This window comes from Equus asinus, chromosome 6, assembly GCF_041296235.1.
Source record: "Equus asinus isolate D_3611 breed Donkey chromosome 6, EquAss-T2T_v2, whole genome shotgun sequence".
NCBI lineage: Eukaryota > Metazoa > Chordata > Mammalia > Perissodactyla > Equidae > Equus > Equus asinus.
Genome location: NC_091795.1, coordinates 40,756,095 through 40,782,153, shown reverse-complemented (window position 1 = coordinate 40,782,153; position 26,059 = coordinate 40,756,095). Strand labels below are relative to the sequence as shown.

The 26,059-nt window shown below is 38.7% G+C and overlaps 1 protein-coding gene across 8 annotated transcripts in view; it reads left to right on the top strand.

Annotated features, from left to right (window-relative positions):
* The first annotated feature begins 1,278 nt into the window (after positions 1–1,278).
* ALMS1 (ALMS1 centrosome and basal body associated protein) overlaps positions 1,279–26,059 on the top strand; it is a 251,540-nt gene continuing 226,759 nt past the window's right edge. For 3 of the 8 annotated variants that reach the window (XM_070511958.1, XM_070511959.1, XM_070511956.1), the window contains exons 1-2: positions 1,280–1,616; positions 23,083–23,190. In XM_070511958.1, coding sequence (XP_070368059.1) covers positions 1,317–1,616; positions 23,083–23,190 — 408 coding nt within the window. In that variant the 5' untranslated portion in view covers positions 1,280–1,316. Of the gene's footprint in view, positions 1,617–23,082; positions 23,191–26,059 lie in introns of all 8 variants that reach the window. The other 5 variants (XR_011503935.1, XM_070511961.1, XM_070511962.1 and 2 more) reach the window with 5 other exon arrangements.

Genomic DNA, 26,059 nt, shown 5'->3' with positions numbered 1-26,059 from the left:
CCACACCAGATGAATGTCACCCCTGCCTCCAGATATTTCTGGGAGTTTTCAGTCTGTCATACATGACTTCCCCAAGAAGCCCAGCTAGCTGTCATGTGATGGGTGCTGGGCACTGTTGCCACTCCAGGAGTGGACAACCTCTCCCACAGTCACACTGGCCTCATCTGATCATGGCTGCAGTTTTTCCCAGGTTGTTTAATTTCTGGAACACTAATTCCTCTACTAGACTCTAAAACTGCTTCTGCTCTTGCCTGACAGACCCTGTGGTCTTCGGTAGGCATCCAAGCTACCTTGGGCTCCTCTCAGTACTATCACCAAAGTCTTAAAGCCCTCATGGTGGAGCCGGCCCCGCGGTGGCCGAGTGGTTAATTTCCCACACTCCACTTTGGTGGCCCAGGGCTTGCCAGTTCCAATCCTGGGCGCGTACATGGCACTGCTCATCAGGCCCTGGTGAGGCGGCGTCCCACATGACACAACTGGAAGGATTCACAACTAAAAATACACAACTATGTACCAGGGGGGCTTTGGGGAGAAAAAGGAAAGATAAAATTTTTTTTAAAAAAAAGCCCTCATGGTATTCTGATTTTCTGGACATCTATGGTAAAATGGGGAGAATGCCTCTTTTTCTCTTTAAATTCTTTTTGAGAGGAGTACCAAAAATAGCATTTTTGAAGATTCTTACCAAATAAAATAAATAAATAAGTAAAATAGCATTCACAAGCATCCTACGTGACGGCCAATTATCCTCATTTTACGGAGCCTCAGTTACACCGCTCTAACTGGTGACGCCAAGAATCAAACTCTCATCTTTCTGATGCTTTTCCACTGCTAGGGTCAAGTGCCCACCATACAGTCTGTCACACAGTAGGCCACTCAATCTTTAAACATTTATAATTTCAAGTTTGGTTATCATGGTTCGTCCTAGGGTCTGATCTCCCCTCGGTGCACCGGCAAAATTTAGTTTTGGCCCCCCATGCCGAGGACTAAATTCTCCCCTCCCCCGAGAGGAGCCCAGTCTGGGTTTATTGTGACCTTACAGTACTGTGAACAAGAGCCCAGCCCGTGACGGGGCGCGAGGCGGTGGCTTCTCCCGTCTCCAGCCCTGCACCTCCGCCTTCGCGCCCGTCCCCGCGGGGCGTCCTTAGCAACGCGCGCGCTCACTACGCGCCCCGCCCAGTCCGCGCGGCTAGGCGCGGGGCGCGAGGCGGTCTTTGCGCCTGCGCGCGGCCACAACCGCCAGTCGGCTCTCTGCCCCGCCCCGCCTGCCCCCCTCCTCTCTCCTCCTCCTCCTCAGCCTCCTAGAGCCAGACACCAACATGGAGCCTGAGGACCTGCCGTGGCCCGGCGAGCTGGAGGAGGAGGAGGAGGCGGCGGCGGCGGCGGAGGAGGAGGCGGGGAACTTGGACCAGGACGAAGTGTCAGTTGTGGAGGAGGCGGAGGAAGAGGAGGGACGGGAGCTGGACGCGGACTACGAGAGTCAGCCTCGGGAGAGTACTGACGACGAGGACGACGAGGAGGCCAAGGCCTGGCTGCAGGCGCGCCCGGGCGCGACTTTTCCTCCGCCGCCGCTGCCGAAGCACCGCTACCTGGAGGGCGATCGGACCTGGCCGGAGAAGGTGAGCTGGGCCGGGGCGAGGTGTGGGCCGCCGTCGGGGCCGGGGCACGGGTCGTCCCTGGGCGCTCTGCCTGCCCTCTGCCCCGTCTGCCTCCTGTTCGCTGCCTGTCACGGTGCCTGACTAGGAACAAGCGCGCTTTTAAGGGCTTCTGGGCCCGTCTCGCCTCCTGGGCCGCGACGCTTGCCCAGGTTCTGTCTGACTACTACAACTCTCTGGTTCTTTCTGACAAAGACCTCTCTTGTTTCCTCCCCCTCGGTGGGTCCCGGGCCTTTTGAATGACACCAGATGTTCAGAGGAGGCCGTATTCCCAGTGTGTATCGTTACGAAGTCCTTTTAGGGGAGGAGGTGGGGCTTCTCGTGCCTGAAGGAGGAGAAAAGGGCTGGGTAGGAGTGGAGAGAGTGGTTACCTGGGAACTATCTTGTTGGGGAGACAATTTGGAGCTGAGTCTGCAGGACTCCCCTTGAGGGAGTAGTGTGGATTATGTACACCGCATGATTAGTCAGTCTCAAGAGGCTCCTCGCCGACTGTGCTTCTCTGGACCCTTGTTTGTAGCAAGTAAGGGGTCCCCTGCCGGTAGGAGGGGCTTAGCTTTGCAGGAGATTTATGCTGCAGCTCCACACAAGTCTGGAGAACGAGAAAGCGCAAGGAAATTTCAGTGTGGAGGAGGAGCTCATTTTATAGTTGAAAATAATTGCAGTTAATTGATTGCTTTTCAGGGAGGAAAAAACGTTTCCTACACAATTCGGATATCAAGTCTTCAGACATTTATTAAGTTTCTAATCTGTGCAAGGTACCTTGTGGAGACAAAAAGAAGCCTAGGGTTTATTGTCTAGGACTGCTCCTTAGACAAGATGTAAACTGTGCAGAGTGCAAGAACAATGCACAACAGTCGAAAAGACAGAGAAAAGGCTATATGGACCTGTGCTGTTCAGTACTGTAGTCACTAGCCCTGTGTGGCTCTTTACATCTTAATTAGTTAAAATTAAATAAAATTAAAAATTCAGTGCCTGTGTTGTACTAACCACTTTTCACGTGCTCAGTAGCCACACTTGACTAGTGGCTGCCCTATTGGACAGTGCAGATATAGAATAGATCCATCATCACAGAAAGTTCTATTGGACATTGATACTATAGACTGTTGATCATTGAAGAGCAATAGTTGTTTTGCCTGGTAAATAGTTCAGTGGGTACTTAATTCATTGAGCATATATTAGTGAGCATTCACCATGGGCCACACATTGTGCTGGATGCTAAGGAACCTTGGTGAACCCAAACTTTTTTTTTTATTGAGTTCATAGTAGTTTACATCATTGTGAAATTTCACTTGAATGTTATTTCTTGTCCGTCACCACTTATGTGCTCCCCTTCACCCCCTCTGCCCTCCCCCCACCCTCCTTCCCCTGGTAACCACTAAACTGTTTTTAGTCCATGTGTTTCTTTATATTCCACATATGAGTGAAATCATCTGGTGTTTGTCTTTCTCAGTCTGGCTTATTTTCTTAGCCTAATTCCCTCCAGGTCCATCCATGTTGTTGCAAATGGGATGATTTGTCTTTTTTTGTGGCTGAGTAGTATTCCATTGTGTGTGCATGTGTGGGTGTATATATATATGTGTGTATGTGTGTGTGTGAGTGTGTATATACCACATCTTCTTTATCCAGTCATCGATCGATGGGAACTTGGATTGTTTCCATGTCTTGGCTGTTGTGAATAGTGCTGCAATGAACATAGGGGTACATATGGTACTTTGGATTGTTGATTTCAAGTTCTTTGGATAAAATACCCAGTAGTGGGATAGCTGGGTCATATGGTATTTCTATTTTTAGTTTTTTGAGGAATCTCCATTCTGTTTTCCATAGTGGCTGAATCAGTTTGCATTCCCACCAGCAGTGTACAAGGGTTCCCTTCTCTCCACACCCTCTCCAACATTTGTTATTTTTAGTCTTAGTGATTATAGCTATTTTGACAGGTGTAAGGTAGTATCTTAGTGTAGTTTCGATTTTCATTTCCCTGATTATTAGTGATATTGAACATCTTTTCATGTGTTTCTTGGCCATCTGTATATCTTCTTTGGAAAAATGTCTGTTCATATCCTCTGCCCATTTTTTGATCGGGCTGTTTGTTTTTGTGTTGTTCAGTTGTGTGAGTTCCTTACATATTGTTGAGATTAACCCCATGTCGGATATATGATTTGCAAATATTTTCTCTCAATTGGTGGGTTGTCTTTTTGTTTTGATCCTAGTTTCTTTTGCCTTGCAGAAAAGCTCTTTAGTCTAATGAAGTCCCACTTGTTTATTTTTTCTTTTATTTCGCTTGTCTGAGAAGACATGGTGTTCGAAAAAATCCTTTTAAGTTCGAAGTCAAAGAGTGTACTACGTATATTATCTTCCAGGAGTTTTATGGTTTTAGGACTTATTTTCAAATCTTTGATCCATTTTGAGTTTATTTTTGTGTATGGTGTGAGATAATGGTCTGTCTTCATTCTTTTGCATGTGGCTGTCTGATTTTCCCAACACCATTTATTGAAGAGACTATCTTTTCTCCATTGTATTTCTTGGCCCCTTTGTCAAAGGTTATCTGTCCATAGATGTGCGGTTTTATTTCTGGGCTTTCAGTTCTGTTCCATTGATCTGTGTGCCTGTTTTGTACCAGTACCATGGCTGTTTTGATCACTATGGCTTTATGGTACATTTTGAAGTCAGGGATTCTGATGCCTCCAGCTTTGTTCTTTTTTTCTCAGAATTGCTTTAGCAGTTCGGGACTTTGGTTGCCCCATATGAATTTTAGGCTTCTTTGTTCTATTTCCGTGAAGAATGTCATTGGTATTCTGATTAGGATTGCATTGAATCTGTAGGTTGCTTTGGGTAGTATGGACATTTTAACTATGTTTGTTCTTCCAGTCCATGTGCGTGGAATCTCTTTCCATCTCTTTATGTCATCATCTATTTCTTTCAGTAATGTCTTATAGTTTTTATTGTGTAAGTCCTTCACCTCCTTGGTTAAATTTACTCCTAGATATTTTATTCTTTTTGTTGCAATTGTAAATGGAATTGTATGCTTGAGTTCTCTTTCTGTAAGTCCGTTATTAGAATATAGAAATGCAACTGATTTTTCTAAGTTGGTTTTGTACCCTGCAACTTTATTGTAGTTGTTACTTATTTCTAATAGTTTTCTGATGGATTCTTTAGGGTTTTCTATATATAAGACCATGTCATCTGCAAACAGTGAGAGTTTCACTTCTTCACTCCCTATTTGGATTCCTTGTATTCCTTTCTCTTGCCTAATTGCTCTGGCCAAAACCTCCAGTACTATGTTGAATAAGAGTGGTGATAGAGGACATCCTTGTCTGCTTCCTGTTCTCAGAGGGATGGCGTTCAGTTTTTCCCCATTGAGTATCATGTTGGCTGTGGGTTTGTCATAAATGGCCTTTATTATGTTGAGGCAATTTCCTTCTATCCCCATTTTACGAATTTTTATCATAAATGGCTGTTGGATCTTGTCAAATGCTTTCTCTGCATCTATTAAGATGATCATGTGGTTTTTATTCCTCAGTTTGTTAATGTGGTATATCACGTTGATTGATTTGCAGATGTTGAACCATCCCTGTGTCCCTGGTATGAATCCCACTTGATCATGATGTCTGATCCTTTTGATGTATTGCTGTATTTGGGTTGCCAGTATTTTGTTGAGGATTTTTGCATCTTTGTTCATCAGCGATATTGGCCCGTAGTTTTCCTTCTTTGTGTTGTCCTTGTCAGGCTTTGGTATCAGAGTGATGTTGGCCTCATAGAATGTGTTAGGAAGTGTTCCATCTTCCCTGATTTTTTGGAATAGCTTGAGAAGGATAGGTATTAAATCCTCTCTGAAAGATTGGTAGAATTCCCCAGGGAAGCCGTTCGGTCCTGGGGATTTATTCTTTGGGATGCTTTTGATTACTGTTTCAATCTCTTTACTTGTGATTAATCTATTTATATTATCTATTTCTTCTTGATTCAGCTTTGGGAGGTTGTAAGAGTCTAAGAATTTATCCATTTCCTCTAGATTATTCATTTTGTTGGCGTGTAGCTTTTCATGGTATTCTCTTATAATCCTTTGTATTTCTGTGGTGTGCATTGTTATTTCTCCTCTTTCATTTCTAATTTTATTTATCTAAGCTTTCTCTTTTTTTTCTTTGTAAGTCTGGCTAGGGGTTTGTCAGTTTTGTTTATCTTCTCAGAGAACCAGCTCTTTGTTTCATTGATCCTTTCTATTGCCTTTTTGTTTCAATAGCATTTATTGCTGCTCTGATTTTTATTATTTCTCTTGTTCTCCTGACTTTGGGCTTTGTTCTTCTTCTATTTTTTTTTTTTGAGGAAGATCAACCCTGAGCTAACGTCTGCTGCCAATCCTCTTCTTTTTGCTGAGGAAGACTGGCCCTGAGCTAACATCCACGCCGATCTTCCTCTACTTTATATGTGGGACGCCTACCACAGCATGGCTTGCCAAGTGGTACCATGTCTGCACCTGGGATCCGAACCGGCGAACCCCAGGCTGCCAAAGCGGAATGTATGCACCTAACCACTGTGCCACTGGGCCGGCCCCTGTTCTTCTTTTTCTAATTCAGTTAGGTGTAGTTTGAGAATGCTTATTTGGGGTTTTTCTTGTTTGTTAAAGTGAGCCTGTATTGCGATGAATTTCCCTCTTAATATGGCTTTTGCTGCATCCCATATTACTTAGTACGGTATGTTTTCATTTTCATTTGTCTCCACATATTTTTTGATTTCTCCTTTAATTTCTTCAATGATCCACTGGTTGTTTAATAGCATGTTGTTTAGTTTCCACGTCTTTGTCCCTTTTTAAGCTTCTTTCTTGTAATTAATTGCTAGCTTCATAGCATTGTGATTGGTAAAGATGCTTGTTATTATTTCAATCTTAAATTTATTCAGGCTTGCCTAGTTTCCCAACATATGGTCTATCCTTGAGGATGTTCTGTGCACACTTGAGAAGAATGTGTATTCTGCTGTTTTTGGATGGAATGTTCTATACATGTCTATTAAGTCCAACTGGTCTAGCATTTCATTTAATTCCACTGTTTCCTTGTTGATTTTCTGTCTGAGTGATCTATCCATTGACGTGAGTGGAGTGTTGAGGTCCCCTACTATTATTGTGTTATTATTAATATCTTCTTTTAGGTTTGTTAATAGTTGCTTTATGAACTTTGGTGCTCCTGTGTTGGGTGCATATTTAGAAGTGTTATTTCTTCTTGATGGAGTGTCCCTTTGATCATTATATACTGTCCCTCTTTGTTTCTCTTTACCTGTCCTTTCTTGAAGTCTACTTTGTCTGATATAAGTATTGAGTCACCCGCTTTCTTTTGTTTGCCTTTATCTTGGAGTATTGTCTTCCATCCCATCAGTCTGAGCCTCTGTTTGTCACTGGAGCTGAGATGTGTTCCTGGAGGAAGCATACTGTTGGGTCTTGTTCTTTAATCCATCTTGCCACTCTGTGTCTTTTTACTGGAGAATTCAATCCATTTACGTTTAGGGTGATTATCAATATACAAGGGCTTAATGCTGCCATTTTATCACTCGTTTTCCAGTTCTCCTGCCTTTCCTTTGTTTCTTGTCCTGTGTGTTTTAGTCTACCCATTGAATTATGTAGTTTTTTATGTTGTGTTTCTTTGTTTTCTCCTTATTTATTATTTGTGTCTCTGTTCTGCTTTTTTGTTTAGTGGTTACTGTGAGGTTTGTATTCAAAATCTTGGAGATAAAATAGTCCATTTTCTGATGGCCTCTTATTTCCTTAGACTAAACTGATTCAGTCCCTCTACTCTTCCCCTCCTAAGTTTTTTTTCTTACATCTTATTCCATCTTGTGTTGTGTGTTTGTGGTTAAAATGACAAAATTATTTTTGCTTTTGGTGTTTTCCTTCCCTTTATCTTTTTTCTGTTTGAGGAAGATCAGCCCTGAGCCAACTACTGCCCATCCTCCTCTTTTTGCTGAGGAAGACTGGCCCTGCGCTAACATCCATGCCCATCTTCCTCTACTTATATTATATGTGGGACGCCTACCACAGCATGGCTTTTTCCCAAGTGGTGCCATCTCTGCACCCGGGATCCGAACCTGCAAACCCTGGGCAGCTGAGAAGCAGAACTTGTGAACTTAACCGCTGTGCCACCGGGCCGGCCCCACCTTACCTTTATCTTTAATGCTATACTTGAGTATTTGCTAACCTGTTCTGATGTATAGCTGCAATTTTCTGATTCTGTCTACCTATTTATCTCCTTACTCTGTGCTTTGTAACCCCTTTCTCCTTTTTTTTTTTTCAGGTCTGAGGGCCTTCTTGAGGATTTCTTGGTGGGGGGGTGGTGGTGGTGTCTTGTGGCTACAAACTCCCTTAGATTTGTTTATCTGGGAAAATTTTTATTTCTCCCTCATATCTGAGGGATATTTTCGCTGGATAGAGTATTCTCAGCTGAAAATTTTTGTCCTTCAAAGATTTCAATATGTCATTCTAGTCTCTCCTAGCCTGTACGTTTCTGCAGAGAAATCCAGTGAAAGCCTGATAGGGGTTCCTTTGTAGGTTATTTTTTTCTGCCTTTCTGCTCTTAGTATTTTTTCTTTGTCATTTACTTTTGCCAGTTTCACTACTACATGCCTTGCCATAAGTCTTTTTACATTGACATATTTAGGAGATTTGGTAGATTTGGTAGTGTCTTTCCACATGGATTTCACATCTTCTTCCCCAGGTTTGGGAAGCTCTCTGCTATTATCTCTTTGAACAAGCTTTCTGCTCCATTCTCCATCTCTTCTTTCTCTGGAATACCTATAATTCTTATGTTGTATTTCCTAATTGAGTTGGATGTTTCTTGGAGACTTTCTTCTTTTTGTTTTAGTCTTAGCTCTCTCTCCTCTATGTGGATCATTTCAACATGTCTATCCTCGATTATGCTGATTTGCTCCTCTGTGATGTCCGCTCGACTGTTCAGGGAATCCATATTTTGTTTTACCTCATCCATTGTGTCTTTTATCTCTAGTATTTCTGATTGATTCTCCTTTATAGTTTCAATCTCTTGTGAAGTAGCTCCTGAACTCATTGAATTTTTTCTCTACATTCTCTTTTAACTCATTGAGATTTTTGATTATAGCTGTGTTGGATTCTCTCTCATTTAGAGTACATATTTCTGTGTCCTCGGGACTGATTTCTGGGTACTTGTCATTTTCTCTCAGTTCTGGAGATTTAATATAATTTTTGATACTGCTAGAGGGCATGGCTATGTTTTTGCACATCCTGGTATTATTTGGTCGTGGTTACCACCTATCACCACTGGGTGGGAGTCAAGAGCCACGTGTTCTGAGCCCTCTGCAGTCTGCAGAGATACCAGGTGCTGGAGCCAGCACTGGGCAGCTGGAGGGGAGCGGTGCTTTCTTCTGCATGATCTCGCTATCTGCTTTCCTGGGGTGTTGGCTTGATGAGGTCACCCCCTAGAATAGCTTTCACCCTGGTAGAGGGCTTCCCTCTAGGCTGCATGGCCCTCGAGGATCTTTGACATTCCCATGAGTGAATGTTCCCTTCCTCCTTCCTTCCCTCTTGGAGGTGGCGTGCGGTCCCAAATCACAGTCTTCTGGGGAGGGAGAAGAGTTTTCTCTTACCCTATTCCACCTCTTCTGAGGGGGAGCTCCAGCCTCTCCGCCCTTCATTGTGTGGCTACCTGGGTCTCTCATATGTCTTTTGCATTGTGCTTGGACATTCTCTGTTGGAATATGAATGTCTTTTCATTGTATGGTGGTGGGGAGAGATTACCAGGAGAGCTCTCTCTGCCATGATGCTGACATCACTCCCCAAACATTTTATATCTCTGTCTTTGTAGTGTTCATAGTGTAGAGAGGGAGGCAGACAAAATTTAGTTGGTTACATAAATGAACATGGGATATCTTTCCATTTATTTATATTTTCTGTCAATTTATTCAATAACATTTTGTAGCTTTTAGAGTGTAAATTTTTCACTTTTTTTCTTACTCTATGTATTTTATTCTTTTTGGTGCTATTCTAAGTGGATTTTCTTTAAATTTCATTTTTGAATTGTTCATTGTAAGTCTATGAAAAGACGGTTGATTTTTGTATTTTGACCTTTAATCCTGTAACTTTGCTGAACTTGTTTGTTAGTTCTAATACATTTTTGGTGGACTCTGTAGGATTTCCTATATGTAAGACCATGTCAAATGTGAATACATATAATTTCATTCTTCTTTTCATATCTGGATGCCCTTTATTTTTTCTTGCCTAATTTCCTTGGCTAGAACCCCCAGTGTAGTGTTGAATAGAAGTGGAGAGAGTGGATATCCTTGTCTTATTCCTGATCTTAGGGAGAAACCATCAAGTCTTTTACTAAAGGTATGTTAATTGTGGGTTTTTAATAGATGTCCTTATCAGATCAATGAAGTTCCCTTCTATTCCTAGTTTGTTCAGTGTTTTTATCATGAAAGGGATATTGGATTTTGTCAAATTATTCTCTTAACTGGTGTATTATGTTAATTCATATTAAGTTCTTTAGTCAAGTGTGCATTCTGGGAATAGTTTACTTCATCATGGTGTATAAATATTTCATTTGTTGTTGCGTGTAGGAACATATATGTATATATATACACTAATTTGCTAGTTTTTTTTTTTTTTTTTTAAGAATGTTTACCTGTAAATTCCCAAGATACTGGTCTATAGTTTTCTTGTGTTGTTTTTGTCTGGTTTAGTATCAGGGTAATAATGCCCTCATAAAATGTGTTGAAAATATTTCTTCTGTTTTTGGAAGGGTTTATGAAGGATTGGCATTAATAATTCTTTGACTGTTAGATTATACCATATGGTTCTGAGCTTTTGTTTTTGGAAGTATTTTAATTACTAATTTGCTGTCTTTTCTTGCTATAGGTCTATTCAGATTTTATATTCCTTCTTGAGTCAGTTCTGTTTGTTTGTGTTTTCTAGGTATTTGTGTATTTTCTCTAAGTTACCAGATTTCTTGACATACAGCTTTTCATAGTATTCTCTTATAATTCTTTGTATTTCTGTAAGATCAGCAGTGAAGTCCTCTCTTTAATTTCTGACTTTAGTAATATGAGTACTCTCTTATTTTCTTGGTGAGTCTAGCTAAGGGTTTTTCAATTTTGGTGATATTTTCAAAAACCCAAATTTTGTTTTCATTGATTTCCACTCTTCTCTATTTCTCTTATTTCCATTTTGGTTTTAGTTCCTTCCATCTGCTTTTTTTTTAGGTTTAGTTTTTTATGTTCTAGTTTAAGGTGCAAGCTTAGGTTGTTCATTGAGATCTTTATTCTACAGTTATGCCTTGCTTAATAATGGGGATATGTTTGAGAAGTGCATCGTGAGACTATTTCATTGTTGTCTGAACATCTTAGAGTGCACTTACACAAACCTAGATAGTATAGCCTACTATACACCTAGGTTATATGGTACTAATCTTATGAGATTACATCATTGTAAATGTAGTCCATTGTTGACCGAAATGTTGTTATGCAGCTCATGATTGTATTTGTAATGTATGTTTATAGCTATAAATTTCCCTCTGAGCACTGCTTTAGCTGCATTCCATTAGTTTAGGTATGTAGTGTTTTTATTTCAAAATATTTGAAAAGTCTCTTTATGATTTCTTTCTTTCTTTTTTTTGATGAGGAAGATTGGACCTGAGCTAACATCTGTTGCCAATCCTCCTCTTTTTGCTTGAGGAAGATTGTCGCTGAGCTAACATCTGTGCCAGTCTTCTTCTGTTTTGTATGTGGGGTGCCATCACAGCATGGCTTGGTGAGCAGTGTGTAGGTCCATGCCCTGGATCTGAACCTATGAACCCTGGGCCACTGAAGCGGAGCATGTGAACTTAAATAAGGTCTGAGATATGCTATTCTTTCAGTTATATTCCCCTGTTATTAGCAGCAGCCCTATTGATGCAGTGATAAGGTATGGGTGGAGGGGAAGTGCTCTATAGTCCTCTTATTAGGTCTTAGTATTTCTGATGGGCTGTGACCTTTATTAGGGTTTCTCATTGTTCTCCCTTTAAGTGAGACAGGAAGGGTAGAAGGGCCTGGAGTTGGTTATTTCTCTTTTATCATGTTGAAGGCTAGAGCAGGCTGGAACAGGCTGGAGTTGAGTATTTCCTTTCTCTTAGGTCGCTTAGTCTCTAGTAGAACCCGGGTCAGTTAGACTGTAGTAAAATAGTTTCTTTTGAGGGCAGGTCTTATTAAGAACAGAATGCTCTGGGCATGTTTCAAAATGGCTACTTTTCACCTCCGTCTGCCAGAAGCAGGAGGAGATTTTTCTCTCCTCTTAACTGTGGGAACCTGGTACAGTTCCTGGAGGTAAAACTCTTAAAAATGTGGGGGCCTCTCCAAGGCTGAGTTTCCCTGGAGTTTTGAAATCTCAAGATTATTCACCCTGAGCCTCTAGCAATTTGTTGATTATAATTTAGGTTTTCCTACTGTAGTGTGTGTTCCTGTGGTGGTATCTGCTTCTGGGATTCTGTTCCAGTAAGTTGTGATTCTCTGTATCTGCTTGTCTGTCTCTTCAATTTTGGGGACTGTGGTTTCAGTTCTCTGATGAAGAATTGTTACTTTTCCGTTTGTTGGGCTTTTAAAATTTTTGTGGGGATGGGAGTGATAACTTCCTGACCTCTTGTGTGCTGAACCAGATCTCTATTTTGTTTTTGTTGTTTTTTGATAGACTTTACTTTTTAGAGCAGTTTTAGGTTCATAGAAAAATTGAGTGGATAGTACAGAGATTTGCCGTCTACCTTCTGACCCCACACATGCGCAGCCTGCTCCACTATCAACATTCCACACCAGAGTGGAGTACATTGTTTCAATAGATGAACCTACATTGACATCCAAAGTCCATAGTTTACATTAGAGTTCACTCTTGTACATTCTGTGGTTTTTGACAAATGTGTAATGGCATGTAACCACCGTTATAGTACCATATAAGGTTTCTCTATGTCTCTTCATGGCATTGTAGCTCCTTTCTTTTTTAGTGGAATAATAGTCCATTGTCTGGATGTAACATAGTTTATCTATTCACCTACTAAAGTGTATCTCAGTTGCTTTCAAGTTTTGTCAGTTATGAATAAAGCTGCTCTAAACATCCGTGTGCAGGTTTTTTTATGGATGTAAGTTTTCAGTCCATTTGGGTCAATACCAAGGAGCATGATTGCTAGATTGTATGCTAAGAGTATGTTTAGTTTTGTAAGAAACTACCAAACTGTCTTCCAAAGTCACTGTACCATTTTGCATTCCCACCATTGTTCAGCAATTAATGAATGAAAGTTTCTATTGCTCTGTACCCTCAGCAGCATGTAGTATTGTCTGTGTTTTGGATTTTGGCGATTCTAATAGATGTGTAGTGGTGTCTCATTATTTTAATTTTTGGTTCCTTAATGATACATGATGTTAAACATCTTTTCATATGCTTATTTTCCAGCTATATATCTTTTTTGGTGAAGTATCTGTTCAGATCTATTGCCCATTTTCTAATCAAGTGGTTTGTTTTTGAGTTTTAAGACTTCTTTGTATATTTTGGTTAACAATCCTTTATCAGATATGTCTGTTGCAGATATTTTCTCCCAATCTGTGGCTTGTCTTCTCATTCTCTAAACATTGTCTTTCACAGAACAGAAATGAGTCCAATTTATCAATGATTTCTTTCAAGGATTGTGCCTTTGGTGTTGTACCTAAAAAGTCATCCCCACACCCAAGGTCATCTAGGTGTTCTCCTATGTTATCTTCCAGGAGTTTTATAATTTTGCATTTTACATTTACATCTGTGATCCATTTTGAGTTAAATTTTGTGAAGGGTGTAAAATATGTATCTAGATTCGGTTTTTGTATGTTGATGTCCAGTTGTTCCAGCACCATTTGTTGAAAAGACTATTTTTGCTCCGTTATATTGCCTTTGTTCCTTTGTCAAAGATCAGTTGACTATAATTATGTGGGTCTATTTCTGTGCTCTATTCTCTTACAGTTATCTGTCTTTTTTTTTTTTTCCCAATACCATACTGTCTTGATTGCTGTAGCTTTATTTTAAGTCTTGAAGTCAGGTAGTATCAGTCTTCCCATTTTGGCTTTTTCAATTTTCTCTTGGCTATTCTGGGTCTTTTGCTTCTCCATATAAACTTTAAAATCAGTTTATAAATATCTACAAAATAATTTGCTTAGATTTTGTTTGGAATTGTGTTCAATCTATACATCAAGTTGGGAGGAATTAACATGTTAACAATATTTAGTCTTCCTAACCACAAACATGGGATATCTGTCCATTTAATTAGTTCCTCTTTGATTTATTTTATTTTTATTTATTTGTATTTTTTTGAGGAAGATTAGCCCTGAACTGACATCTGCTGCCAATCCTCCTCTTTTTGCTGAGGCAAACTGTCCTTGAGCTAACATCTGTGCCCATCTTCCTCCACTTTATATGTGGGATGCCCGCCACAGCGTGGCTTGACAAGCAGTGCATAGGTCCACACTCAGGATCCGAACTGACGAACCCCGGGCTGCTGAAGTAGAATGTGCGAACTTAACCACTATGCCACTGGGCCAGCCCCCCTCTTTGATTTCTTTCATCAGTTTTATGGTTTCCCTCCTATAGATCTCATACATATTTGGTTAGATTTATACCTATTTAATTTTATTGCAGTGCTAATGAAAATGATATTGTTTTTAATTTAAAATTCCAATTGTTCGTTGCTGGTATATAGGAAAGCCATTGATTTCTGCTCTTTTTTTTAAACGTTTAAGAATCATCTGCAGAATCTCTGTCCATCCACCTTTTGAAAGTGGTGTATAGAAGTCTAATTATTGTTGAATTGTCTATTTCTCTTGTAATTTCTATGAGGTTTTTTTTTTTTTTGAGGAAGATTAGCCCTGAGCTAACTACTGCCAGTCCTCCTCTTTTTTGCTGAGGAAGCCTGGGCCTGAGCTAACATCTGTGCCCATCTTCCTCTACTTTATATGTGGGACGCCTACCACAGCGTGGGGTGCCAAGCGGTGCCATGTCCGCACCCGGGATCCAAACCGGCGAACCCTGGGCTGCCGAGAAGCGGAGCATGTGAACTTAACCGCTGTGCCACCGGGCCAGCTCCATCTATTAGTTTTTAAGTGGGATATTTTGGGGCTCTGATGTAGGGTGCATATATATTTTTAATTGTTATGTATTCTTAAGGGATTGACGCTTTTATCGTTCTGAAATGTCCCTCTTTATCTTTAGTAACTTTTTTGTTTTAATATGATTTGTCTTGATATTACTATAGCCACTTTACCTCTTATATGATTATTTGCATAGTAAATCTTTTTTTCCATCCTTTTACTTTCAACCTGTTTGTATTTTTGAGCCTAAAGTGTCTATCCTGTAGACAGCATATAGTTGAATCTTGTTTTTCATGCAATCTAACACAATGTATTCCTTTGATTGTTTAATTCATTCACATTTAGTGCTATTGATATGTTTGGATTTATATCTGCTGTTTAACTTTTTATTTTCTATGTATCTCATGTCTTTTGTGTTTCTTTAGCCCTTTTTACATTGCACTTTTTGCATTAACTATTTTTCTCTTGTATTATGTTAATTCTAATGATTTTCTTTTTAAGATTTTATTTTTCCTTTTTCTCCCAAAGCCCCCCAGTACATAGTTGTGTATTTTTAGTTGTGGGTCCTTCTAGTTGTGGCATGTGGGATGCCGCCTCAGCATGGCCTGACAAGCGGTGCCGTGTCCATGCCCAGGATTTGAACCGGCAAAACCCTGGGCTGCCGAAGCAGAGTGCATGAACTTAACCACTCAGCCACAGGGCCGGCCCCTCTAATGATTTTTAAATTGAAATTCTTGAGTTATTTTCCAGTGGTTGCAATGTGCATCTTAATTTATTAGAATCTGCTTCAGATTCCTTAGGACTTAGTTCCAAAGAAATATACGAACTTTATGCCTATAGAGCTGCATTCCCTACTCTCCTTTGAAAACTATTACTGTTATGCATATGTCTATATATTTTACATACTCAGCAATACGTTATTATAGTTAATACTTTATATTAGGTCTTTTGAAGAATCAGAGAGAAGGAAGAATAACAAGTATGTGTTTGTAGAATTTGTTGTATTAACCTTATTTTCCCTTTTTTGTGCTCTTCATTTCTGCCCTTCTTTTGAGTTACCATTTGGTGTCATTTCCTTACTCCAGTATGACCTTTGTGCTGTCATTGTCAAATACGTTTATATGTTATAGGCCCAATGGTACAATTAGATATATATGATTTCATAAAATTGCATATTAAATCAGTGAAGGGAAGAAATGTGCAGTTATACTGTCTTTTGCAATTACCTGCAAAATTGCTTTGATTGGCACTCTGTTATTTTGCATAAATTTGAATTACTCTCTGGTGTCACTTGCTTTTATCCTGAAGAACTTCCTGTAGTATTTCTTGTAAGACAAGTTCATTATCAACAAATTTTCTGTCTTGGTTTATCTGCAGATTGAAAAATTTTTTAAAATTTAATTGTGGTAAGATACATATAACATAAAATTTAGCATCTTAACCATTTTTAGGTGCACCGTTCAATAATGTTACATCCATTAACATTGTTGTGTAAACAATCTCCAGAAGTCTTTTCATCTTGCAAAACTGAAATTCTATACCCGTTAAACAACTACTTTTCATTCCATCTCACCCCAACACCTGGCAACTACCGTTCTACTTTGTCTTTCTATTGACTTTTCTGGGTACCTCATTTAAGTGGAATCGAACAGTATTTGTCTGTTGTGACTGGCTTATTTCACTTAGCTAAATGTCATCAAGGTTTATCCATGTTGTAGCATGTGACCAGAATACCTTCCTTTTTAAGGCTGAATAATATTCCATTGTATGTATATACCACATTTTGTTTATCCAATTATCAGTTGATGGACACTTAGGTTGCTTCCATCTTTTGGCTATTGTGAACAGTGCTGCTGTGTACATGGCTTTGCAAATATCTCTTTGAGAGCTTTGCCTTCAATTCTTTTGGATATATACCCGGAGGTGAGATTCCTGGATCATATGGTAGTTCTATTTTTAATTTTTTGAGAACCTTCATCCTATTTTCCACCGTGGCTGTACTATTTTATATTCCCACTAACGGTGCACAAGGGTTCCAGTTTCTGCACATCTTGGCCTACAATTGTTTTCTATTTTTTTTAATGATAGTAACCATCCTGATGGGTGTGAAGTGGTATCATTGTAGGTTTGGTTTGCATTTCTCTAATGACTAGTGATGTTGAGTATCTTTTCATGTGCTTATTGGCCATTCATTTGTCTTTGGAGAAATGTTTGTTCAAGTTCTTTGCCCATTTGTTAATTGGGTTATTTTTGTTGTTGTTGAGTTTTCGGAGTTCTCTATATATTCTGAATATTAATCCTTTATCAGATATATGATTTGCAAATATTTTCTCCCATTCTGTGGGTTGCCTTTTTACTCTGTTGGTAGTATCTTTTGATATGCAAAATTAAAATTTATTTTTATTTTTTTATTTTTCAGATGTACATCATAATATATTTTGAATTCTGTGTAGATTACATCATGTTCACCACCCAAAGACTAATTATAATCCATCACCTCACATGTGAGCCTAATCACCCCTTTTGCCCTCCTCCCTCCCCTCTTCCCCTCTGGTAACCATCAATCCAATCTCTGTTGCTATGTGTTTGTTTTTCATTGTTTTAATCTTCTACTTATGAATGAGAGCATATGGTATTTGACTTTCTCCCTCTGACTTATTTCACTTAGCATAATTCCCTCAAAGTCCATCCATATTGTCACAAATGGCTGGTTTTCATCCTTTCTTATGGCTGAGTAGTATTCCATTGTGTATATATACCACATCTTCTTTATCCATTCCTTTGATGGGCACATAGGTTGCTTCCAAGTCTTGGCTATTGTGAATAAGGCTGCGATGAACACATGGATGCATGTAACTTTATGCATTTGTGTTTTCAAGTTCTTTGGATAAATACCCAGCAGTGGAATAGCTGGATCATATAGTAGATCTATTCTTAATTTTCTGAGGAAACTCCATACCATTTTCCATAGTGGCTGCACCTCTATGTAGTGTACACTACCAGTAGTGTGCAAGGGTTCCCTTCTCCCCACATCCTCTCCAACATTTGTTGTTTCCTGTCTTGTTAATTATAGCCATTCTGACCGGATTGAGGTGATATTCCATTGTAGTTTTGATTTGCATTTCCCTGATAGTTAATGATGTTGAACATGTTTTCATGTACCTGTTGGCCATCCGTATATCTTCTTTGGAGAAACGTCTCTTCAGATCTTTTGCCCATTTTTTAATTGGGTTGTTGGTCTTTTTGTTGTTGAGATGTATGAGTTCTTTGTATATTTTGGATATTAACACCTTATCCGATATATGGTTTGCAAATATCTTCTCCCAATTGTTAGGTTGTCTTTTCATTTTGTTGGTGGTTTCCTTTGCTGTGCAGAAGCTTTTTAGTTTGATGTGGTCCCATTTGTTTATTTTTTCTCTTGTTTCCCTTGCCCAGTCAGACATGGTACTTGAAAATATGCTGCTGAGACCCATGTCAAAGAGCATGCTGCCTATGTTTTCTTCTAGAAGTTTTATTGTTTCAGGTCTTACATTCAAATCTTTAATCCACTTTTAGTTGATTTTTGTGCACAGTGTAAGATGATGGTCTACTTTCATTCTTTGGCATGTGGCTGTCCAGTTTTCCCAACACCATTTGTTAAAGAGACTTTCCTTTCTCCATTGTATGCTCTTGGCTCCCTTGTTGAAAATCATTTGACCATATAGGTGAGAGGTTATTTCTGGGCTCTTTAATCTACTTCATTGGTCTGTTTGTCTGTCTTTATACCAGTACTACACTGTTATAATTACTATAGCTTTTTAATATATTTAGAAATCAGGTAATGTGAGTCCTCTGACTATTCGTTTTCAAAATTGTCCTGGCTATTTGGGGTCCCTTGAGATTCCATGTGAGTTTTAGGGTGGATTTTTCTATTTCTACAAAAAACACTGCTGGGATTTTGATAGATGTTGCATTAAATTGTTAGATTATTTGGATAATATGGACATCTTAAAATATTAAGTCTGTCAGTCCATGAACATGGGATGCCTTTCCATTGATTTGCTTTTTTAAAATTTTCTTTTAGCAGTGTTCTGTAGCTTTCAGTGTATAAGTCTTTGCCTTCTTAGTCAAGTTTGTTTCTGTGTTTTATCCTTTCTGATGCTATTGTTAATAGAACTGTTTTTGTAATTTTCTTTTTGAATTGTTTATTGTTAGTGTATAAAAATGCAACTGATTTTTGGTTGTTGATTTTGTATCCTGCAACTTTGCTGAATTCATTTGAGTTCCAACACAACTCCTGTGTGGAATATTTAGGATTTTCTACATATGAAATCATGTCATCTGTGAATAGAGATAATTTTACTTCTTCCTTCCTTTCCAGTTTGGATGCTTTTTATTTATTTTTCTTGCCTAATTGCTCTGGCTAGGACTTCCAGTACTGTGTTGAATAGAAGTGGCAAGAGTGGACATTTTTGCCTTGCTACTGATCTTAGAGGAAAAGCTTTCAGTTTTTACCATTGAGTATGATGTTAGTTGTGGGCTTTCGTAAATGGCCTTTATTATGTTGAAGTACTTCCCTTCTATTCCTAGTTTGTTGAGTGTTTTTGCAAGGAAAGAGTGTTGAATATTGTCAAATGCTTTTTCTGTATCAATTGAGATGATCATGTGGTTCTTCCTTCATTCTGTTAATGCAAGGTATTACACTGATTGATTTTGTATGTTGAACCATCCTTGCATTCCAGGGCTAAATCGCACTTGATTGTGGTGTATAATCCTTTTAATATGCTGTGAATTCCATGTGCTAGTATTTTGTTGAGAATTTTTGCATCAATATTCATGAGGGATATAAGGTCTGTAGTTTTCTTGTAGTGTTTTCTTCTGGCTATCTCATGTCAGGGTAATGCAGACCTCATAGAATGAATTAGAAGTGGTCCTTCCTCTTCAGTTTTTGGGAACAGATTCAGGAAGATTGGTGTTAATTTTTCTTTAAATGTTTGGTAGAATTCTGCAGTGACGCCATCTGGTCCTTGGCTTTTCTCTGTTGGGAGGTTTTTGATTACTGATTCAGTCTCCCTGCTAGTTGTAGATTTGTTCAGATTTTCTGTTTCTTTATGATTCTGTCTTGGGAGGTTGTGTTTCTAGGAATTTATGCATTTCTTCTTGGCTAGCCAATTTATTGGTGTACAGTTGTTCATAGTATTCTGTTCTAATCCTTCTTATTTCTGTGGCATTGGTTGTAATATTCCTTCTTTCATTTCTGATTTTATTTTTGAGTTTTCTTTTTTTCTTAGTCCAGCTAAGTGGTTGTCAATTTTGTTGATCTTTTAAAAAGACAACTTCTAGTTTCATTGATTTTTTTTCCTGTTCACTATTTTATCAGTGCTCTAATCTTTATTATTTTTTTCCTTCTGCCTGCTTTAAGTTCAGTTTGTTCTTCTGACTCCTTGACATATGTTAGGTTGTTGATTTGAGATCTTGCTTTTTGTCAATGTACACATTTACAGCGACAAACTTCCCTCTTAACACTGCTTTCACTGCATCCCATAAATTTTGGTATTTTGTGTTTTCAGTTTCATTTGTGGTTCTAATTTTCCCTGTGACTTCTCGTTTGACCCATTGGTTTTCTAAGAGTGTAGTGTTTAATTTCCACATATTTGTGGAATTTCCAGTTATTCTTCTACTGATGATTTCTAGTTTCATTCTGTTGTGATTAGAAAAGATACCGTGTATGATTTTAATCTTCTTGAATTTGTTAAGGCTTGTTTTGTGGCCCAACATGTGTTTCATCCTGAAGAATGTCCATGTGTCCTTGAGAAAATGTGTATTCTGCTATTGTTAGGTGGCATGTTCTGTACATGTGTGTTAGGTCCAATTGGTCTATAGTGTTGTTCAGTTTCTCTATTTCCTTATTGTTCTTCTGTCTGATTGTTCTATCCCTTATTGAAAGTGGGCTATTGAAGTCTCTTAATATTATTGTGTTGCAGTGTATTTCTCCCTTGAATTCTTTCAAAGTTTGTCTTATTAGGAGCTTTGATATTTGGTGCATAAATACTTACAATTGTTATATCTTCTTGGTGAATTGACTCTTTTATCATTATATAATGTCCTTTCTTGTCTCTTATAACACTTTTTGATTTAAAGTCTGTTTTGTCTGATGTTAGTATAGCCACTCCTGTGCTTTTTTGGTTACTATTTGTATGAAATGTCTTTTTCCAACCTTTCACTTCCAGCCTATATGTGTCCTTACATCTAAAGTGTTTTTCTCAGAGACAGCATGTAGTTGAAAGACCACTAATTTTTTTTTCTTTTTTTCTTTTTTGGTGGGGAAGATTGGCTCTGAGCTAAAATCTGTTGCCCATCTTCCTTTTTTTGCTTGAGGAAGATTGTACCTGGGCTAACATGTGTTGCAGTCTTCCTCTGTTTTTTGTATGTGGGATGCCACCACAGCATGGCTTGATGAGTGGTGTGTGGGTCCACGCCCAGATCTGAACCTGCAAACCCTGGGCTGGCAAAGTGGAGCACGTGAACCTACCCATGAAGCCACCCAGTCGGCCCCAGAAGACCACTGACTTTTAGTATTAAAAACTGACCCAGAGAAGGACTCTTTAAAACTGTTAATTTATACCAAAAGGCATTTAATCTCAGATCAGAGAGTTGCTAATGACAACTACTTAGTTTTGGAGCATTCATCTTAAGCATCCTACTTCAAGTTTTTGGGTTTCACCACTGTACAGAAGCAGTTGTGGGAAAGCTGACCAAACATATGGGAATGTATTAGAAATTAATTTCTTTGATGAAGTCTAAGCAGTCAAGTAGTAACAAAAATAAGAAGTTCTGGGAAATGGAGTTTTAATAAGAACTTTTCTTTTAACATTTAATTTTAACCTTTGGGTTTTCTTTGAACTGATAAAAGTGAGGGGGAGTGTTCTTTTTCTCACACATTGGGTTAGTTGTCAAAGTGCTAGTTTCTTAATATTGTATCATTAGTTTTCTACAAATATCCTGATGAATTCTTTTTCTGAAAGATGTGTGAATCAGCTATTTTCAAAGTCAAGACCCCATGCTCCACACCCAGCATTATTAAGCTGCAGTGAATAGCCATTTTGAATATTCATTTTGGCATTCTTCATTCCTGGAGGGCTCAAAGAAGACTAACTGTGCCAAAATATTGGCTATATTGTTGTATATTTAGGGATTTCAGATTGCCAAAATGAATTTGCAAAACGGCTTTCTTTGCTTTTTGTTCTTTATCCCTTAAAAATTGCCATTGAAGCAAGGTGGGTGTGTCCCATCCTGCTCTGCCTTTTGAGAAAAACGTTTTGGAAGAGTTGATACCTTAGAAATCTTTTTATTTATTGAATAGACTTCAAATTAAGCTGGCTTTTCTACAACCAAAAGCACATTGTTGTAAGTGCTATGTAAAAATGTTTTATTAATGTAGTAAGTGTTTAATTCTGGAAAAATTCCAATGACTTTGAGTTTTCTTCAGAGGCTCTTTCACATTGTGGTTATTAATATTTTGTTAGCTTTCATCTTTTCTTTACTCATAACTGCCTGTTTTACTTTTATAACCTTATCCTTTTTTATGGATATTGTCTTTATCTGAGATATCTTATTTTAAAGTCTTTTGAAAGTGTAGTTTGTAATCTCATTTATAGCTTTATTGTTGTTTTGTTTGGTCTTTTGGTGCACCCTTCTCTAGCTGGTGTTTTCATGATTGTCTCTGCCTTACCCCTTGTGGCTGCTTCTTTAGAAGGAGGTCTTAGATTGGAAGATTTGGGTTCTTATTTTTCCAGGGATATTGGGGAAAATCTCCACAACCAGTCCCTGAACTAGCGGGTGACTTGACCTAGGTCATTTTTGTTGAATTGCTTCTAATCTTTTCCATTTGCATTGCTTCAGCCTTGGTCACAGCTTTTATTGCCTTCTTTCACAGGTGAGAGAGCCCTGCTTCAATCCCTGGTTTTATAAAATGGGGCTGACTTTTGTTCCCATTTTCCATGCTATGTGATGATTTTAATTCCTGTTATTGGGGTTAATTTCTTAGGTGTCTCAAACAGTAAGATTATAAAACAGATAACTTGCTTGTTTCTGCTTGCTTCTTTTACCTCTAGGGGTATAGGAGGTTAAGAAACTGCTGTGGTTTACTGGAAAGTATGCTGAGTCCTAACTGGGTAACCTTAAGTCTCCTTTTCCTTATTTTTAAGTGAGACAATAATTTGGACAGTGGTTATGAAGTCAAAATGTTATTATATATGTGAAGTGCTTTATAAGCTGAAGAATATAATCTAAATGTTAGATTTTCTTTATCATTGTTTAATTGTAGTGATTGTGTTACTACTTTTTTAAACCTGCTTTTGATTTTCAGGTTGTTCCGTTGATCTCTCATGTATGGCAACAGCCATTGTATCAAGATGATAGTGGAACACAGATTTCTGATACTAATGTGGTCTCTTTGGGTTCTGGGGATGATCAGGTATGTCTTGTGTAACTGGCAAACTATCTTTTGATGAGCAGCATGAGAAATTCTGATTTAGCTGTGAAGAATGGAAAGAGGTGAATTACTTAAATATTCCAGTTCTCTGATGAGATATTTGGCAGCTTTCATTATATAGAATAGCATTTCACTTTTTTTTTGTCTCAGGACTCCTTTATATTTTTCAAAAGTATTTTAAAGAGGTTTTGTTTATTTGGGTTATCTATATTGATGTTTAGCTTTCTAGAAATTAAAACATTTAAAAAGTATTTATTTTAAAATAAACCCATTGCATATTAAAATAAATAATATATTTTAAAATGAAAAATTACTGTTTTCAAAAACAAAAAAAAATTAGTTGGAAGAGTGCACATTTTTTGCATATCTCTTTAATGTCAGGCTTGATAGAAGACAGTTGGTGTATTAGATAGGGTTCTCCAGAAAAATACAACCAGTAGGAGACATATGCATACATACATACATACATACAAATATATAGTCATGCTCTCCATAACAACATTTTGGTCAATGACAGACTACTTATACGATGGTGGTCGCATAAGATCAGTACTGTATAGCCTAGATGTGTAATAGGCTATACCATCTTGGTTTGTGTAACTATACGATGTTTGCACAATGACGAAATCGCCTAATGACATGTTTCTCAGAATGTATCCCGGTCATTAAGCGACACATGACTATATTATATGTTGTAGAGAATTGGCTCATGTGATTATAGAGGCTGAGAATTCCCAAGATCTTCAATTTCGAGACCCAGATCAGCTATTAGTATAGTTCCAGTCCGAATGCAAAGGCCTGAGAACCAGAAGAACTGATGGTAGAAGTTCTAGTCTGAGTCTGAAGGCCCAAGGACCAGGCCAGCTGATGGTGTAAGTTCCACTATGAGTCTGAGTCCAAAGGCAGGAGAAGACCGTCAGGCAGAGAGCAAATTCTGTCTTGTTCAGCCTTTTGTTCTATTCAGGCCTTTAATGGATTGCATGAGGCCTGCCTGCGTTGGGGAGGGTAATCTGCTTTACTCAGTCTGTGGATTAAATGTTAATCTCATCCAGACACACACTCACAAACACACACAGAATGATGTTTAACCAAATTTCTGGGAAGCCCGTGGCCCAGCCAAGTTGACACATAAACTTAACCATCAAAACTAGATTCTCATGTCTGCTTCTGTGTTTAGTCCATTGGGATGTATTGTTTTCATATCCGCTTTCCTGTAGTACCTTTAATTTCCTCTAAATTGCAATGATTATCCATTAGGTGCAAGATATGGAGGAAGGAGATTTGCAAACACCAAGGAAAAGGAGTTAAGAGAAACCCTGATGAAAGCACAGTACTCTGGAGTCATTAAATGGAAGGGGGATTGTTATGGGTTTAATTGTGTCCCCCAAATGATGTGTTGAAGTCCTAGTTCCCAATACGTCACAATGTGATCTTATTTGGAAATAGAGTGAATGCAGATATAATTATTCAGGTTAAGATGAGATCATACTGGAGTAGAGTTGACCCTTAACCCAATGTGACTAGTAGTTTTGTGAGAGGAGAACACCATGTGAAGAGAGAAACACACAGGAAGAAGGCAGCCATGTGAAGTCAGAGGCAGAGATTGGAGGTGTGCTCCCACAAGCCAAGGAATGCCTGGGGCTACCAGGAGGTAGAAGAGGTTAGGAAGGATCCTCCCCTGGAGGCTTTGGATGGAGCGTGGCCCTGCCAGCACCTTGATTTCAAACTTCTAGGCTCCAGAATTGTGAGAAAATAAATTTCTGTTGTTTTAAGCCCCGGTTTGTGTAACTTTGTTATGGCAACCCTAAGAAGCAAATACAAGGATATATCCCTAAATAACTTAATATTCCCTGAGGGCTTATTTATGATAGAGCACAGTCCAAAAATGGGTGTCTTCTCTTTGTCCCTGTCTTATGAAGTATAAACCATGGATGGATCCTGTAGCTCTTTATTTCTGCCTTTATGCCTGGGTTCCTCGGAATAGATGGAACATGCCACTTTCTAATTCTCTCCCCTCTTTTCTCCTTCTGGTTATTGTGTTCATTGATCCTTGTTGCTGTCATCTGAGTTACCTCTCTTTACTCATTGAAAACTGTAGTTCTTGCTACATAGTCCTCTTTTAGTTTCTTTCACTTCAGTTTCACTTACCCATCCAGTGCCTGAAACTCTTGCATCTTTAACCTGCAGAGATCTTTTCCTCCACTCCTCCTCCCAACCTTTGCCTGCCCCTACTTGGTTACTGGGTTACTCATCCCATGGTCATAGTGTAGACCTTGTCATCTCCAGCAGCTCGGGTACAAATGTCTCATCCTTTCTTTCCCTCCAGCTACTGCCCCATTTAATATTGTACACCTGTTAAGTAAAATTTTTAAGAGTTGTGTACATTTTCTGTCTCCGTTTCCTGCTGTCCTACCTTCATTTTTTTAAAGTCAGATTTATTGAGATATAATTTAAATACAGCAAAATTCACTCTTTTAGGTATACAGGTTGATGAGCTTTGACAAATATATGCAGTCATATATTTGAGATGAACTACCACATTTGAGATGAACAAAATTGCCATCATCCCAAAAAAGTTCCCTTCTGCCTCTTGGTAGTCAGTCATCTCCCTCATCCTTAATTCCTGGCAACCACTGATCTGATTTCTGTTCCTGTAGACTTTTGAGATTCATTCATGTTGTTGCATGAATCAGTAATTTGTTTTTTCTAAATTTTTTATTGCTGAATTGTATTCCACTCATATGTAGGTTTTTAGGTGGACAAATGGTTTTATTTCTCTTGGGTAAATACCTAGGAATGGGATTGTTGGCTCATACATTAACTGTATGTTTAATGTTATAAGAAAGCACCA